The sequence below is a fragment of the Acinonyx jubatus genome, chromosome E1 (assembly GCF_027475565.1).
Source record: "Acinonyx jubatus isolate Ajub_Pintada_27869175 chromosome E1, VMU_Ajub_asm_v1.0, whole genome shotgun sequence".
NCBI classification, from domain to species: domain Eukaryota; kingdom Metazoa; phylum Chordata; class Mammalia; order Carnivora; family Felidae; genus Acinonyx; species Acinonyx jubatus.
Window position 1 is genome coordinate 9216483 of NC_069397.1, and position 18770 is coordinate 9235252.

Consider the following 18770-nt stretch of genomic DNA (forward strand, 5'->3'; position numbering starts at 1 on the left):
ACGAACCGCGAGATTATGACCTGAGCCGAAGTCAGACACTCAACTGAACCACCCAGGCGCCCGGAGATTCCAACTTCTCACTTCAGCTCAGGTCAGGATCCCAGGGTCATGGAATCAAGCCCCGTGTCGGGCCTTGAGTGTGGAGCCTGTTTGAGATTCTCTCTCCCTCTGCCCCTCTTTCCTGCTCTCTCTCTCTCTCTCCCAAATACACTTCTAAGGAAGAAAAAAAGACTAAAAAAGAGTTAATATCACTTTTTGTTATTTTACAAAATCAACCAGATAATTTTTTAAAATCACATGTCCTAATTTATACTACCTGCTTGAAGACAAGCCATAACAGGTACTGATTGAAAACAACTTAGTTATGGAAGCAAATCTTAACCTGAAAGAATTTGAGCAATTTCCTTGTGAATTGGGAGAGTATTTATATGGTTCTATTTTGTATTTGTTGTTCTATTTTAGCAGAATATCCAGGCCCACCTTTTTGTGGCATGCAAGCCTGTGACAGCATGTTTCTGTCCTGAAGGAGAAAGGTAGACGTGGAGGGAACAGGTTCTGGGGAGAGACACTGAAAATGACTTTCATGTTTTAAACCTGTATATGTTATTTTTGATGGAGTCTTTATAAGGGGGTTATACTCATTGGTATTGAAGTAAAAAATCAATACGGGAACAAAGCATAATCAGCAATGCTAGTTTGGGAGGCAGGGGAGAGGTCACGGTTTGAACAACGTTTCTCAAATTTTGAGGGATGTTAATTGATCAAAAAGGAAAGTGAAATAAAAAGTGAAACCGGAAATTGGAAAGCACTGGGTTAAACTTCAGACCAATTCTTCAAAACAAAACTTCTTGGAGCCCTTACCATGCTAGTGCACATTGTAAATCTCCAGGAGGGAGGTAACTTCCTGAGCTCTTGTGACCACAGCATCCCATTCACAGCGGTTGTAGTTTGAAGGATGAAGTTTGGGAAATACTGAAACCAGAATTTTCTGGAGGTAAAAGCATTCCTTAAGGGGAGTCCTGGTAGGTGTCAGGTGGTCAGAAGAGTAGATGTTAGAATCAATTACAGGGAGTTGGGTGAGACCTACTGGCTGGAGTGAACTTTACCCCTCAACTTCTGAGGATCCCCCCACAACCCCCTAAACGGGAGGATAAGGACAGTGATGGGATCAAGAAAAGCATGAAAAAAGAAGAAACCTCAACACTGACTTTTCTGTTAACATTGTTGAACTAAATGCAAGATCCTCTTCCAGAAATCCACATTTGTCTAAAGCTTCCACTCGGAGTTGTCTGGGCTTCATCAAAGGGGAGTCATGGCTTACCCCTGCAGATTCTTTGGGAAATGAGCAGAGTATAACTAAAATAAAGTGTGCTGAGGTTCAGGAAGTTTCTAGAGGTCCTCCTGGGAGACCCACAGAGAATCAAAGAGACTTGTGCAAAGTTTATCCAATTCAGGAGCACAGTTTGACTTCAAAATTACATTGCTGGCTCTTGAACAGGGGCTGCTGGTGGACAATGCTGATGCTATGCTGTAAATGATTTCAGCCTTCCTGAAAGCCTATGGGTGGCAACTCTGAAAATACCATCCAGAAAGCAGTTAAAATACACCTCCCTTTACTCCCCTGAAGCAGCCAATGTTAAGCAGGGGCCCACCCTTTTGTGAGCTTATGCACACATTCACATTTTTTTTCTATAGCATTTTTCACCGACTTGAGTATTGTTCCATATCCGCTCCTACCTCCTACATTTTTTTTAACTATTGCATTATTATCAAGTAACCACTCTCATGTGCAATCAGGTAATTTCCAGTTTTATTACAATAAATAGCATTATAAGCACCAGGCAACTTTTTGCATGGTTTTAAGCACTTCAAACATGTAATCCTAATGATTCTGTGAAGTATAATTAACACCATTTCTACAGATGAGGAATATGATGTACTGACAAGGTGAATTCGTTGTCCAAGGTTAGAAGCCAGTAGGCAGGCGGTGGAGCAATTTGAACTCCAGGAGCCTTGTCTCCTGAGCCACACTGAATCAGTCCACCCACTACATTCTTACCCAGAGGGCATATAATCTTTAAATTATGTAAAATTCACTGTTTTTTTTTTCAATTTCACTGAGAACTAGCAAAAACTATCTTGGAGTGGCATCAGGTACAGTACACCAAACAAGTATTCTTTTAGCACATCTTTTTTTAAAAAAGATTTTAAGTAATCTCTACATCTAACACGAGGCTCAAACTCACAACTCTTGAGATCGAGTCACATGCTCTGACTGAGCCAGACCAGGGCCCCTCTTGTAGCACATCTTTGCACTTTCAGGAAAGATCATAAGAAGCGGAATATTAACAGAAACCCTCCTTCTATCGGATTCCTAAGTAGAAGGGAAACATTTCCTTAAAGGGCAGGTGGGGTATTTGCACCACAGGCTGTAGCAGAATGGGTCAGTCTCTTCCTTCCCATGGGCTCTCTGGCATCTGGACTAACACTGCAATTGAGAACTGTATTTCTGGCAGTTAAACGAGGAGCTAAGTGGACAAACAACATGAAGCTGAACAATGAAAATGAGTAATCGTGGCTTCAGATACACAGACATACTTTTATCACCTCTTTCATCCGTTTCTAGGACATCCCCAAAGGAAAGCTCCACTCCCATCCAGTCACATTTCCCCACAGCATTGCTGGCCCCTTACCAGTAGTCAAGTGAACAGGAGCCACAAACTAGTTGACTTCAATTTTACTCAGTGTGGAGCAAGGTTTGAGGCCACGAGTGATAAACCCATTTCCCAAACTCAACTGATAGCACAGGTTGTTGAATATGCATTTAGAGAGCACTTTTCTTGGTCAAATTTCAAGCTGTGTGCAAAAGAGAAATTTGTTAAGACCCATGAGTATGTAGGGGATCCCTATGGAAAATAGATCCTAAGAGAATGAGACTGTATAAGCTGAAATCTTTTTCCTCGAGATTCACAAGACTACAGAGCTGCAAGCCTGTCAAGAGAGAACGAAGAATTCGAGGAGAAATAATATAACTGTGCAAGTCCTATTGCACAAACCACCATTAGTTTTTACTTCAGTGAAATACTTTTATTCTCCAAGTTTTCAAAACAGGGCTTTTAAGTATAAAGCGAAGTGTGGGAAAGGACAAGACTTTTTAATCTTTGAAACACAGCTTTCCTAGCAAGAGGCTTGTTCTTAATTACTGTTGAGTAGTCAGCAAAAAACCTGCTTAAAAGCATTAGAGGGGTGCCTGGGTGGCTTAGTTGGTTGTATCCGGCTTCAGCTCAGGTCATGATCTCACGGCTCGTGGGTTCGAGCCCCGAATCAGGCTCTGTGCTGACAGCTCAGAGCCTGGAGCCTGCTTTGGATTCTGTCTCCCTCTCTTCTCTGCTCCTCCCTTTCTCTCAAAATTAGCCTTGAACAAGTCGACCGTAAAGCACTGGAACTGGAAAAGATGTCATGTTCCAATAGTGAAATCCTTCCAATCTAATAGCAAAAAGACATTCCCTTAAGTCCAAGAAAGGCTTTTTTCATTAGTACCTCCAAAGATTTAATATAGCTGTTTTTGCCTTTTCTGGCCCAGTTTATTACCACCCCTCTAGAATGAAGTATTAATTCACTCAAACAGCCCATCAAGTGGTTATTTCCAGGGTCTAATTTACAAAGAAACCCTGAGTTCAGTACTCCAGTTTAGTATTTTATGCTCCAACTTCATCAGATTTCCAGGGCAGGAATTTTACCACTATTGCTATGGCAAAGTTCCCAAAATCACGCAAGTCATTCATTGTCGGGTATACCTGGACTACCAGACCTATTTCTACAATGTTCAGCTGCTCCTTTATGACACACCTCAGTGGAATTAAGGTGTTTTTTCTTAACAGCAACACTTGTAATGACAAGTTCTTGTACCAGAAGTTATTTTCCTATTACAGTGTAAACTTGAGAAAACCAAGAGGGCTTCCAACTTCTTCCCCCTCCGTGTACTCCCCACAACACCCATTTTGTCCCAAGCTGAAAACCACGTTTATTTATTCAAGTTCTATTGCAGGCACTGTAAAGGCTAAAGAGAACTTATAGCATTGTTAATAAAGGGTATCCTGTTCTCTACATTTTTACTAAACTTTTTTCTAACAATATCAGAAACTACTATGGGTGTTAATGTGACTCGATCTCATGGTTTTGAGTTCAGGCCCCAGATTGGGCACAGAGCTTACTTAAAAAAAATCACAATACTTGAAACCACAATTCAGCCTCAACAAAAATTTCATTTTTCTCTACAAGGATCAATCAGGTCAACTATTTGAGGGGTAGGCAAGTTTGCTTTCCCTCAATAGGCCTCCAATTCAACGAATTTTTAATTGTACTGCACTTCTGAAATGGCTTCCCATTACACCAGAATCTTATGACCTTTAACAAAAAACAAATTTCCCGCAACTCAAAACACCTTTTCCTTCCCAAGGGGACTGACTTTGGTGAACATGACCTTCTGAAAGCTTCCTTGAAGGGACCCTTTTAATCAGATAGGAGCCCCCCCCCCCACCGTGTAATTTCACGACAGACACCAAATATGCTACCATGCAACAAAACTTTTATTAACATTTTGAACAGCTATTGAGAAAACCAGTATTTCAGCAATTGCTGAAACTGGTAATTTCTAAACTTAAACTGGGGCAAATGGCTAGAGTGCAGAGCAATGCCATCATTGGGCACTATGAACTTCAAGACTGAAGAATTAACAGCCACCCCTCAGACGAAGAACCAGATGGAGAGTGGACTCTTTCTGGATGTTGTAATCAGAAAGAGTGCGGCCATCTTCCAGCTGCTTGCCTGCAAAGATGAGCCTCTGCTGGTCAGGAGGGATGCCTTCTTTATCTTGGATCTTGGCCTTCACATTTTCGATGGTGTCACTGGGCTCCACCTCCAGGGTGATGGTCTTGCCGGTCAGGGTCTTCACGAAGATCTGCATACCACCCCTCAGACGCAGGACCAGGTGCAGGGTCGACTCTTTCTGGATGTTGTAATCAGAAAGAGTGCGGCCATCTTCCAGCTGCTTGCCTGCAAAGATGAGCCTCTGCTGGTCAGGAGGGATGCCTTCTTTATCTTGGATCTTGGCCTTCACATTTTCGATGGTGTCACTGGGCTCCACCTCCAGGGTGATGGTCTTGCCGGTCAGGGTCTTCACGAAGATCTGCATACCACCCCTCAGACGCAGAACCAGGTGCAGGGTCGACTCTTTCTGGATGTTGTAATCAGAAAGAGTGCGGCCATCTTCCAGCTGCTTGCCTGCAAAGATGAGCCTCTGCTGGTCTGGGGGGATGCCCTCCTTATCCTGGATCTTGGCCTTCACATTTTCGATGGTGTCACTGGGCTCCACCTCCAGGGTGATGGTCTTGCCGGTCAGGGTCTTCACGAAGATCTGCATACCACCCCTCAGACGCAGGACCAGGTGCAGGGTCGACTCTTTCTGGATGTTGTAATCAGAAAGAGTGCGGCCATCTTCCAGCTGCTTGCCTGCAAAGATGAGCCTCTGCTGGTCTGGGGGGATGCCCTCCTTATCCTGGATCTTGGCCTTCACATTTTCGATGGTGTCACTGGGCTCCACCTCCAGGGTGATGGTCTTGCCAGTTAGGGTCTTCACGAAGATTTGCATTTTGACCTAAAACGTTTAAAGGAATAAAAGGTTAGTGTACCACCACAGGATCTTTAAATTACTTACATAAATCATTATCCAAAGGGAAGTTAACTTCATTCTCTGAAGTGCCTTGACCGTATTAACCTCTCTCACAAACCTCTCGACTTTCAGTAGCCTCCAATCAGGCACTGAATATAGAATCTAGTAAAGGCTTTCAACTTAAAGATGAAAGACCAAAAACGTTTTCAAGGTTTCCTGTTCTCTTCGCCAAATCGTCTTCCTTCCCCACCCCATCCCCGGAATTCCCCCAAAACGTAAGCATGACACGTAGAACTAAAAACAAACCAAAAAAAAAAACCAAAAAAAACCTTCCTAAAACTCGAAAAATAAAAATTGTTGTTTAAACGGAAATGAGGCGGGACGCCTTCACCGCGTTGGGATTCAAAATCTGTAACAGTTTTAGAAACCAAGCTAGACCACCTTTTTTCCGCCTTCCCCCCCTGAAGCAGACACGATGGAATCTCCATCGGTTAAGGGTCGGTTGGTCTCTGTCGGCGCGCGCGCGCGAACAGCCCCCGCTCCCTGCACGTAAACAAGGCCGACTCTTCCGGAAAGGCCCGGCGCCGCGGCGCCGCGTCACCTCGCCCTCCCCTCCCCCAACCCCTTTCCCTGAGAGCCACCCGGACCCCCAAAGCTGCCAGCCTGGTCTCGCTTAGAGCCCCTCTCCACTCCTCCCAGGTCTCGAAGGCCGCGGGCCAGTACCTGGTGGCGAACGCAAGGACACCGAAGACAATCACGTCCGGTGGCCACAACACCAACACACACCCAGCGCTGCCAGCCGCTTCTGAACGCTCGCGGCTCCGCGGAGCTGGGATTTATGCAGCGTCTGTTGCGTGACTCATCACTGCTTACGTAGCCGCCGTGTCCGTACGCTGCTGAAAGTAGTTCGCTCGGCCCCACCTCCCGCAGCCCGGTTAGGCCCTTCCACCGAGCCCCACGTTCCTCAGAGGCGAAGAAAGGACCCTAAACATTCAGCTCCCCTCTCTTCCAGGTGACCCTTCTCCTCCCTTAGGAAAAAATAGGAACATTATCAGGCGGATGGATTTGAGTTAAGGGGACCTTCCTCGAAAGCTCTCGAAACTTCCTTGCGGCGGCGGCGCTGATTGGCGAGGCGGATGAAGGCGAGGCCGGTGCTGATTGGTGGGAGACGCGGCGGCTCCGTTGTTGCTGGGCTCCGTGCTGGGGTGGGTAAGCGCGGACGTTGCTAAGTAGCTCTGTGCGCGTGCGCCCCAGAGGCGCGCCTTCGCGAGAGAGGTGTACTTCCGGCCGGAGAGGGAGGAGGGGTACTTGACTCCCGCCTCCGAAGTCCCCCGTCCCCCCACTAAATGTTGGGTGTTCGGGCCTTAAGTGACGAAAAAGCTTCCTCTGCGGCGACTTCCCCGGGAAGGCCGCCCCGGTTCGGGTTTGGGTGGCGCGGCCCGCGCTCGTTTTTGCCGGCGTCTGCAGCGGAAGCACAAACCCGCCCCCCACCCCCAGTCTTAACGCGATCCCGCCCTGGTCGGTTTTAGTTTTGCGCTTGGTAATGGCGGGGTTGAAGAGCTTTAATTACACTTGTTTATTGGAGTCAGAATGCTTTTGTCCTTCTCGATCCCCACAAGGGCTCCGAGGAGAGTCAGTCATTTAGACTCTGGTGGTGGGAACCTCTGCGGGGCCCGGGCCTCCCAGCGCCTTCAGGCCCGGAGAGGCGAGGCCCCGGCTCCAGGTGACACGGGGGCGGGCTTAGGTCTGGCTCCCGCGAAACCCGCAGTCTCTTTCCCTTCTGTTTCACCAAACTCTGGTGGGGAAAAAGAGAGATGCAAATTAGGGAACCGAACACCCGCTTTGAGAGCTGACGAGGAATTCGTGTCCAAGAAAGTAATATCTCTCCCATTAATGTGTGGTGTTCAAGCGACTAAAGGCGGAGGTAGCCGGCTAAGGCCACTCTGGCTGGTTTCTCTCCACCCTGGGTGTGGCCCCGTGTCCCCCTAGGAGATAACCCGAGGAGCGTGAGTAAGGCAGGGAGGGGCGTTGGGACCTCGGGGATACGTGGCCCGGTGTCTGAGTCACAGAGACTGGGATGTAAATAAACACGCAAACGGCTGTTTGTGGCGTAATAACCTATCTCAGTAAGGAGTGGTCTAAAGATTTGCACATTAACGCAAATTAGCTGGATATCACTTAGAAAAGTCATCAAATCACAACATTTCTAAGCGTAATATTAAAAAACTGTGTCGATGACCTTGCACTATAGACAGGTATGTTGAGGAGTTAACAGACACCTTGACAGTCTTGAGTGAACTAAAACTTGGTAAGATCTACTTCCTGGAATAACAGAGATAAAAATAGTTTCTTTAAGATCTGCAAGTTCATTTTGGACTTGGAGGTGGTTGATGAAATGTTTCTTTGACAAAGTATGAATTTTCATTTTTGTCAGACTTACAATGGATCTGAACTTGTTTCAGCAACTAGCATCTTCTCCTGAGTCATACGTGTTGGTGGGGAGAATAAACGAGAATGGAGATCACCTGACTGATAGGATGACTTAGTTCAGAGTTCCAGCAATTGCCAGAACCAAGTGAGTCATACAGCTTCCTGGTTTAATGTTTTCCCAAAGTGGGACCTTCGGTGACCGCCACAAAGCAAAACGTTTTCAGAAGGATGACAGGTGCTGTCTTTGTAAAACAAGGTGAATTTTTTATGGTCTGTTTATAAATGAACATTTTTAGTAATCGCATCCTTTCTTGGTAGTAAACTGTAAAAAACAATTTGTAAACAAATTAAGAAATAGAATGACAAAATCAGAGATCAGGGATTTGGTAATTTAGCACGACACTTGGCATTGTGTTCAATGTATGTTCGGTGAATAAAGTGCAATTTTACCTTTTTTCAATTGGGGAAAAAAAACACCCCAACTATGTGACAGCCTTAGGCACCAAAATGCAAAACAAAAAGTCACCACTTACTTCTTCTCCATAGTCAAATGGTTTTTGCCTAGGCAGTTCCTTTGGAAAAAAAAAAAATTCTAAGTGATTTTACTTGGGTAGATGTCTTCTTTTTTTTTTTTTTAACTTTATTTATTTATTTTGAGAGAGAGAGGGAGAGAGAGTTCCAAGAAGGCTCCTTTGCTATCAGCAAGGAGCCTGACATGGGGCTCGATCCCACTAACTGAGAGACCATGACCTGAGCCGAAATCAAGAGTCAGATGCTCAACTGACTGAGCCACTCAGGTGCCCCTTGGCTAGATGTCTTTTAATAAAAATCTGTGAGAAAACTGTGGTTCCAATGATAAATTCACAATTGTTTTCTTGACATCATCAGCTGATATTTAAAATACGGAGTTAATATGTGGTTTGTCATTTCCTAGTTTGGCTATTCATGTCAATAGAATTATGAGACTCCTGATTTACTACCAGCAAGTTAGAAACTTTGATGTTGGATGTCCAAATGAACATGGAGAAAAATTCTGTATTGTCTTTACATTGGGTCTTAAAATTATGAAATATGTCCATTATAAAACAGCTACTTTAAAATGTTTATTATGGAATATTACATAAATGAAAGTTGGAGATAATATAACCAGCATCATATAACCAACACCCAACTTTATTAAATCTTAACATTTTTTATTTTGCTTCAGTTTTTTTTTTTTTTGTTTTTTTTTTAGTTAATGTACTTAAAGTAGGCTCCATGCTAAGATCAAGGGTCACACACTACCTACTGAGCCAGCCAGGCACCTCACTTTAGCTTTTTTTTATAGCAAAAAATATACACTATAAAATTTAACATCTTTCCATTTTTAAGTGTATAGTTAAGTGGTATTAATTATATTTCACATTATTGTGTTAGAGATCTCTAGAATTTTTTTTATCTTGCAAAACTGAAACGTGTACTCACTTAAGAATCACTCCCCATTTCTCCCCACTCCCAGAACCTAGTAACCACTATTTTACCTTACACTACTTTAGATACCTTATAAAAGTGGATTCATATAGTATTTGTTTTTTTGGTGACTGGCTCATTTCATTTGGCATAACATTTTCAAGGTTCATCCATACATGTGACAAAATTTCCTTGTTTTTTAAGGCTAATGATCCATTGTATGTATATACCACATTGTGTGTGTATCTATCCGTCTGTCTATGGATATTTGGGTTGCTTTCACCCCTTGGCTATTGTGAATAATGCTGCAAGGAATATGGGTGTGCAAATATCTCTCGAGATCCTGTTTTTAGTTCTTTTGGATACATACTCAGAAAGGGGATTGCTTTATATATTGCAATTCTATTTTTAATTTTTTGAGGAACCTCCATGCTGTTTTCCATAATGGCTGCACCGTTTTACATACCCATCAGCCATGTGCAAAGGTTCCAGTTTCTCCACATCCCCACCGACCCTTGTTACTTTCTTTTTTTTACTACTTAAAAAAATTTTAACGTTTATTTTTGAGAGAGAGGGAGAGACAGTGAGAGCAGCAGAGGGCAAAGAGAAGGAGACACAATCTGAAACAGGCTCCAGGCTCTGAGCTGTCAGCACAGAGCCCTACGTGGGGCTCGAACCTATGAAATGTGAGATCATGACCTGAGATGAATCCAGACACTTAACAGACTGAGCCACCCAGGCACCCCAACACTTGTTACTCTCTTCTATTTTTTTATAATGGCCATCCTGATGGGTGTGAGGTGATATCTCATTGTGGTTTTGATTAGCATTTCCCTAATGATTTATTTACTTTTTAAAAATAATTATAGATGCACAAGAAGTTGCCAAAATAGTAGAGAGAGATCTTATTATGCACTTCATCCAAGTTTCCCTAGTGGTAACACCTTACATAACTACAGTACACTATCAAAAGCAGGAAAATAACATTTGTATGTTCTACAGACCTTATTCAGATTTCAGCGGTTTTATATGCACTTTAGTGTGTGTGTGTGTGTGTGTGTACGTAGTTCTGTGCGGTTTTGTCACTTGGGTAAATTCGTAACCACTATGATCAAGATACAGAGCTGTTTCATCACAAGGATCCTTCATGCTACCTCTTTATGGTCACAGGATTCTCCCACCCCTTACCCCCAAGCCCAGGCAACTGCTAACCTTTTCTTCATCTTTATAATGTTGTTATTTTGGAAATGTTGGAATCATTCAATATGTAACTTTTTGACAGTAGCTTTTTTGCACTCAGCCTAATTCCCTTGAAATTCATCCAAGGTGTTGCATATATCAATAGTCGATTCCTTTTCATTGCCGAGTAGCATTCCATGGTATGGATGTACCACAATTGGTTTATTTATCCACCTATGGACTTTTTTTTTTAATGTTTATTTTTGAGAGAGACAGAGTGTGAGTGGAGCAGGGACAGAGAAAGAGGAGACACAGAATCTGAAGCAGGCTCCTGGCTCTGAGCTGTCAGCACAGAGCCCAACACAGGCCTAGAACCCACAAACTGTGAGATCATGACCTGAGCTGAAGTCGGACACTCAACCGACTAAGCCACCCAGGCGCCCCATACAGATGGACTTTTGATATATTTCCAATTTTTTACTATTAGAAGTAAAGCTGATATACGTGTTAATATACACATTTTTTTTTTTGGTGAATATGTTTTCATTTCCCTGGGACAAGTACCCAGTACTGTAATTGCTGGGTCATGTGTAAGAATATGGATAGGTTTTTAAGGAACTGCTGAGCTATATTCCAGACTGGCTGTACTGGTTACACTCACACCTGCAACGTATGGGAGATTCTCTGCATCCTCACAGCATTTGGGTATTATCGCTGTTTCTTTTTATTTTAGCTATTCTAATATACATATAGTGATATTTCATCATAGTTTTAATTTGCATTTTCCTAACGATTGGTGACCTTGAACATATTTTCACGTGGTTATTTGCCATGTGTGTATCCTCTGCTGAAATGTCTGTTCATGTCTTTTGCCTGTTTTGTAATTGGATTGTCTTGGCTTTCTGCTGTTGTGTTTTGGAGGTTCCTGGTATATTCTTTATACAAGTTCTTAGATATGTGGCTTGCAAATATTTTCACTCATTCTGTGAGTTTTTACTTTTTTGATTGTATCTTCTGAAATACGAAAGTTTGTTATTTTGATGAAGTCTCAACACCCTATCTTATACCACATTTCCTTCATCTCTTTAGAGATTATCTCCATTTGACTTCGGCAGTGAACTTTGATATCACTTGAAGCTGGTTGAACTCTTAAACTCCAGGATTCTTCACTCAGAGCCCGACCTGTCACCCTTCTAGCTTTCTTTCTACCTTGTTTCTACTACATCTGCTGGGTAAACTTTCTAAGACCTCCAGTTCCCCAGTTTTCTGTTGTCTCCCCTCAACTGTTCTTTTCTTTAATGGATTGTGCTTTTCCTGCTAAGAACTCTTCATCCAGCCCAAAGATTTTCTCCTGTGTTGTTTCTACACCTAAATCTAAAATCCATATCAAATTAGTTACTTTTGTATAAGGTGTCAAGTTTAAATTGAGGTTGATTTTTTTTTTTGCTTTTGGATATCCCGTCGCTCCAGCACAGTGTGGAAACACTGTGCTTCCTCCACTGAGGATCCCATTTTCTTTTTTTTTTTTTAATTTTTTTAATGTTTATTCATCTTTTTTGAAAGAGAGAGACAGAGCACAAGCAGGGGTGGGGCAGAGAGAGAGGGGGCACAGAATCTGAAGCAGGCTCCAGGCTCTGAGCTGTCAGCACAGAGCCTGACACGGGGCTTGAACTCCGAAACCGCGAGATCATGACCTGGGCTGAAGTCTGACGCTCAACTGACTGAGCCACCCAGGTGCCCCAAGGATTCCATTTTCAATGCCAGTCATTTCTTTTCCTTCCCAGAGATAGTATAATACTGAATTTGATGTTTTTGAACCCCACGCACCTTTTTTTTTTTAAGTAGGCTCCACACCCAATGTGGGGCCTGAACTCATGACCCCAGCATCAAGAGTCACATGCTTTACTGACTGAGCCAGCCAGAGGCCCCAATCCCAGGCACCTTTTGAAGCTGATACTATACATTTATGTTTCCATAAATATTACATGTTGCTGTAGACTGTGTACCCCCAAAATTCGTATGTTGAATCCTAATCCCCAGTGTGATTGTATTTGGAAGTGGGCTCCAGACTCTGAGCTGTCAGCACAGAGCCCAATGTGGGGCTTGAACTCACGAACCTTGAAATCATGACCTGAGCCGAAGTCGGATACTTACCCGACTGAGCCACCTAGGTGCCTCTTGCTTTCAAATCTTTTGGGCATATACCCAGAAGTGGAATTGCTTGATCATATGGTAGTTCTAGTTTTAATTTTTTGAGGAACTATCCTACTCTTTTCCATAACACCACCATTTTATAACAATAAAAGTATTATCATTGTATTCGTGTGTATTTAGGTGGTATACATAGGAATAAAATTGTGGGATGCTATCTTCAACTTTACTAAGTTTTGCCAAATTGCTCTCCAAAGGGATTGTATGAATTTATAATCTCACCAGCAATGTAGGAGAATCCCACTGTTCTATATATTACTCCGTATCGCTTATTATTATCAGAATTTAAAGTCTTGCCAATCTGGAGGCACCTGGGTGGCTCAGTCGATTAAGCATCTGACTCTTGATTTCAGCTCAGGACATGATCTCAAGTTTCATGAGATTGCTCTAACAGCACAGAGGCTGCTTGGGATTCTCTCTCCCCATCTCTGCCCTTCCCCTGCTCGCTCACTCTCAAGGTAAGTAAACTTAAAAAAATTATTAAATTCTGCCCATCTGATGGGAAGATTTCTTTTAGAAAAAAGTATTTATCAAGTCCCCTCCAGTTTATTTTGTACATATGAGGCCATTTGTTTTCAGATGGGATTTGACTATAGGGAAGGAGACACTTTCTGAGGCAGGTGTGACAGTTTGATGGATTTGGTTACCACAGGTCCATTGGTTTGAGGCACTTCAGGAGCCTCTTGGGACAAACTGTAAGAGGCGGTGAAATGACTTGTCACTGTTAATGGAGGGATGCGAGGGTATCAGCGAATGTTGGGTGAGCTCATACCAACAAATTGCCTTTAGTTCTCATTTTAGAATTTGGCAGTTATGTCAAACTTACCAATCAATTCTTTGAGTAACCTCACGTGGTGTACCACAGCAAAAAGAGCATGAGATTTGGAAACAAACCTTATGTTCTCAACTTTTTACATCAGCCCCTTGACTGTGTATTTTATTTCACATCTTCAACCTTTAGTTTCCCTGTCTGTAAAGAAAAAATGGGGACCAGGCATCATTCTAACTTGTCAAATTGAGTCTCAAGTTTTGGCAGCTCACCGAGCAACTGTCACTTCCATCCCTTTTTTTTTTTGCCTTTTGTTTGGTTTCCTTTGCTCTTTACACAAACGGCCTTCGAGAGACTGGGATTTTCTTTTTCCCAATACATTTCCAGGGAATTCCCAAACCTTGTCAATAGACCAAGAAGCAGTAGTTGGCCGTCTCAATCTCCAAACCTGTTAGGAAACTATATTACACACCCAAAATGGACTAGACAATAGTAGTTACTGGTTTCTCGGATAAATAAATTTTGTACCATCCCCTTAGATTCAAGTAACTATTCTTCATTTCCTCTACTGATTACCAGTGACTACTTCCCATTTGTTTTTTTAGGGTCATGAACTTATTCTGAGATTTCAGTGACATTTTAAACTTTTATTTATTGTGTCTAATAAATGGAATTTATTTGCTGCCACACCAAAGAACAATAGCTAGACAAAAGATGTAGATGGTTTTGTAAGTTGGTGTGTTGTTTTTGTTGGCTTTGTGAACATTTCAACATGGATTAGATTTACGGTGAGAGCTGTCTTAGAAGCAGGCCTTTGCCCCATTTTGCTGTTGGAGGGGTTGGTTAGTACATCTAATACATAAGACAACCTCTGATACATAAAGGAATTTCCTTATCTCACATCCGAAATACAATGAGTATGTTTGCCTTTGTATTAAAAATTTTTTTTTAGTTTTTTTTAATGTTTATTTATTTTTGAGAGAAAGAGACAGAACATGAGTGGGGGAGGGGCAGAAAGAGAGAGGGAGACACAGAATCCCAAGCAGGCTCCAGGCTCCGAGCTGTCAGCACAGAGCCCGACGCGGGGCTCGAACTCACGAACCATGAGATCATGGTTCAACCAAGTCAACGCTCAACCAACTGAACTACCGAGGCACCCCTAGTTAGCCTTTATATTAATCAGTTCTCAGTGGTGTGTATTTTCTACAACAGATTTATATTCCATTATAATTCTCCAGTTCTTTCCAGGCACCGGATGCTCTTGAAGTCTGAATTCTGAGCAAAGAGAAAAACACTGGTTCTGCTAGTTCATTCATTCAGCCAGCGGAAATTTGTTGTGTGATTTCTGGGTATAGGAGGCATTGGGATTGCTGACTGGGACAGGAGGTGGGCTCCACCCAGGAGAGTCCTGGTCTTAGGGCTAGCCTTACTGGTTGTTGTGAGCCCTGAGAGTGTCTACCTCAGCGAGTTGTAGGATTCAAGAAGTTCATTTATATGAAGAGTCAAGAAGCAAGCCCAGCACATACGGAGTGCTTGATAAATATTAGCTACTATGATCAATCTTGAAGAGCAAAAAGGGCTTAGTGCTTAAAATACAAACTGGTCTGAGTTGAAATCCTAGCTCTGCCGTTTACTCATTGTAGAGCTGTGGATGAGTTATGTAACTTTTCTGAGCCACCGTTTCTTCATCTATATGGTGGAGGTAGTAATAACTCGTAGCTGGTAGAAGTTTTGAGGATTTTAAATAAACCTGCCCCATAAAGTTGAATATACAGGTAAAAGTGCTTAGAACAGTGCCTGGCAGATAGAGAGCACTCAGTAAATGTTGGCTGTATAAAAAAGGAGAAGTACATATAGATTTCCTTGGAAGCACAGTGGAAGAAGGAGCAGTCTAGTGCATGGAGGAGGGTAGGCGAGGAACCCAAAGGTTTTCCTTTGGATTTAGAAACCCAATCACCAAGGCTGGGATTGCCCAGGCAGGAGGGAGCAGGTGAAAACTGAGAAGGTATGGTTTGTTAAGGAAATAGTGGGTAGCTATGCATGTCTGGGATTTAGGGGTGGTTGCAGGTGGGTCTGTGTTTTGGGAAATGAGGCTGGAGAAGCAGGCAGAGCTCAACCATCAGCGACCTCACCGCCTCCCGCCATACTGGCCAGCCACGCTCTTTCCCACTTCTGGACCTTGGAAACTCGATGTTTCCTTTGCCTAGAACTCTCCCCGTGGTCATTTCTTTGTCACAATTTAAGCAGTATAAATGTCACCTCCTAGAAAGATGTCACTTCTCTGCCATCCAGCCCTGCTCCCAGAACTTAGTCACAGCACCCTGGCTACTTAATAACAATTTCACATTTATCCAATTCATAATTATATTGCTTACGTGGTTGTTTATTTGGCTCCCTACTGGAATACAAATTCCATGAGGGTACAGGCCACATCTCTCCAGTCTGTCACCATACCTCCACACTTAGCCAGCTAGCCTAGAGCCTGTTACATAATCAGTGCTTAGTATTGTTGAAAGAATGAATGACTAATGACTTGCCTTATTATGCTAAGGACTTCAGTTCCTTTGGGTGGGTGTTTTGCGTGGGAATGACATGATCAGATTTCTACTGTAGAATGATAACCTGGTGACATCATAGCAGGTGAATAGAAGGGAGATGAGCTTAGAGGCTAAGGACTCCAGAGATGATAGCAGCTGTCCAAGCAGGATATGATGAGCATCTGTAAGTAGACCAAATCAACAAAATCCAGCATCCCTAAAGAAAACAGGATGAAAGAACTGATAAAATCAAATAAAAACAGAGCATCATTTAGTTGTACTTCGTCCTTGTTTCAGAAAAGGTCTAAGATGACTGACTTAAGTGTACATACCAAAATTAAAAGGTAAGTGGAAGGAGGAACTTAACAAAAGGAGAAGAAAGAGGAAGAAATGAAGTTAGGGGTGGGATGAGTGTAGAAAATGCTGGCTTTCAGGCTGTCCTTTTGCTAGAGGTGGGTCACGGATTTAGTGTGTTGTTGTTGTTGTTTCCCAGACAGTATGGAGAGCGACAATTACCTAAGTCCACGTGGTTAGAAAAATCGTAGTAGCCACACAATGGAACACTACTCAGAAGTAAAAAGAAATGAGCCATTGATACACATAACAACACGGATGAATCTCAAGGCAAGTCCAGGAATTACAAACTATCGGGAGGGAAAGCAGATCACTGGTCACTTGGTCACTTGGGGATGGAGGCAGGAAGAAAGGATGAGGTGGGATGGGTTGTAAAAGGCAGAGACGGGGGCGTGAGAGAAATGTTTACCTTCTTGATTTTGGTGATCATCTGATGGGTATGAGCATAGATCCAAACTTTAAACATGTGCAGCTTATCGTGCATCATTTAACCCTCTATAAAGCAGTAAAAATGTTAAATTAAGCAAACATCTTAAGGTGAATCCTTACTGAACAGGAAGGCATCTCAGGAAGTGAAAGTAAACTGACCTCAGCAATAAAAAAGTTTAAAAATTTTTTTTAAAAGATAAACATCAGAGTCTCCTTTTATAAAATACAAAGATGTATTTACCCAGTTTGAGACTTATTAAGTTATGGAAATATACCACACATTAGTGTCACCCTCATAGATCCTCTCTGTTTGAATTTATTTGACCCCAAAAGGAAGCTGAACAGATTCCTTAATTACTTTGGGATGAAGAACTGCCCTTTGAATCCAAACAGATGTCAGAGGACATGTCAGAAGATATAAATAGTAATGAACCTATGATGACCAAGGATCACCCTAAGTCGTGAATACCCGAAGCCGGGTGGCCATGTGTCCTTTCCATGTGTTCTTCAACCTGTAAGACATATAAGATCTGCTCCTTCGCTATACTATGTGTGTGTTGAGAGGAAGAACCTCCCAGATGCAGACTTAACTATCAGTATGGCAAATTTTCCTATCAGTATGGCAAGTTTTCCGGAGACTCTTATCTATACCACTTCTAGCAAAAGGGTATATTTAGCAGGTTTTAAAAAAACAACTAATCAAAATCAAAGCAATTTACACATTTCTGAGGTGGGAAAATTGTGGGTTTCTGCATCTTAGAGCACACAAAACTGCTTACCACCAAGTGAAAATGATTACAATTGGTTATTTTTAGTTACTTATTTTTTAGTGAGCTCTATACGCAATGTCGGGCTTGAACTCATGACCCCAAGATCAAGAGTTACATGTTCTAACTCAGCCAGTCAGGTGCCCCTATAATTTTGTTGATGTGTCTGGCGCTATGCTTAGCATTGTATCCCTTAATCTTACCAACAAAAGAACTTCCCAAAGTAAATACTGTGATTATGCCCGTTTTTAAACACTTGGGGAAAAAACCAGATAGGTGGCCTACATTCACATGGCTAAGAAGCGGCAGAAGCGAGATTTCAAGCCAGGTTTGCCTGACTTCAAAGCTCTCTTAATCTCTGTGCTCATTGTGTTCAGTGGTCCTTTAAGGTTACTAGGAATAGGCTACAGATTCACTGCTAAGCTACCTAAGTGGCCAAATCAAAGAGGAAAACCGGATTAGGCATGTATCACACTGTCCCTGAGATACAGACAAATTGGTTTGTTCAAGAAAAACAGAACTACTTCTGAGAAAAATGTCTTGTATAGGTTCTAACAGAGTAAACTCTGTGACAAATGGATAAAGCTCACCGTTGCATCCCTCCAGTGGAATGAATCCAGAATATTGTTACACCGAGATGAATCAGTTCTGAGGATCTAATGTGGAACATGTTGACTATGGTTAACAGTACTGTATTGTGCCCTTGAAAGTTGCTGAGAATAGATCTTAACGTCTTAACCACAAGTCATCGCGTTGTAGACCTTCAACTTACAGGATGTTATTTGTTGATTATATATCAGCTGAAAAGAAAAAAAAAATATTGCAGCTATTTCCAACGCCGGCCCTTGATATAGACTTGTGCCCAGCTTTTCTGTAAGAGTCCAACCCAGTTAGTCCAAAATCTCAAGATGGTGTGGCTTGGAACAAAGGAAACATTCTGGCTGGACAAAGATGGAACACATACCCTCTGGTCA

General features: G+C 42.6%; 2 protein-coding genes across 4 annotated transcripts in view; one reads left to right on the forward strand and one right to left on the reverse strand.

Moving 5' to 3' along the window:
• Positions 1–4571: 4571 nt before the first annotated feature.
• UBB (ubiquitin B) lies at positions 4572–6549 on the reverse strand. 2 transcript variants are annotated; one of them, XM_053211485.1, is made up of 2 exons: positions 6395–6549; positions 4572–5656 (listed from the first exon to the last, which is right to left on the reverse strand). In XM_053211485.1, exon 2 carries the CDS (start codon positions 5648–5650, stop codon positions 4733–4735), a length of 918 nt encoding a protein of 305 aa, XP_053067460.1. In that variant the 5' UTR covers positions 5651–5656; positions 6395–6549; the 3' UTR covers positions 4572–4732. The 2 variants fall into 2 exon arrangements, with proteins under 2 accessions (XP_053067460.1, XP_053067461.1); XM_053211486.1 differs by lacking the exon at positions 6395–6549 and adding an exon at positions 6113–6136.
• Positions 6550–6704: 155 nt separating this feature from the next.
• The window catches only part of CENPV (centromere protein V), a 46647-nt gene continuing 34581 nt past the window's right edge, over positions 6705–18770 (forward strand). Inside the window, exons 1-3 of one of the 2 annotated variants that reach the window (XM_053211487.1) lie at positions 6705–7979; positions 8106–8357; positions 13294–13398. In XM_053211487.1, the coding sequence (XP_053067462.1) occupies positions 8272–8357; positions 13294–13398 (191 nt within the window). In that variant the 5' untranslated portion in view covers positions 6705–7979; positions 8106–8271. The remainder of the gene's footprint in view (positions 7980–8105; positions 8358–13293; positions 13399–18770) is intronic. The other variant, XM_053211488.1, reaches the window with a different exon arrangement.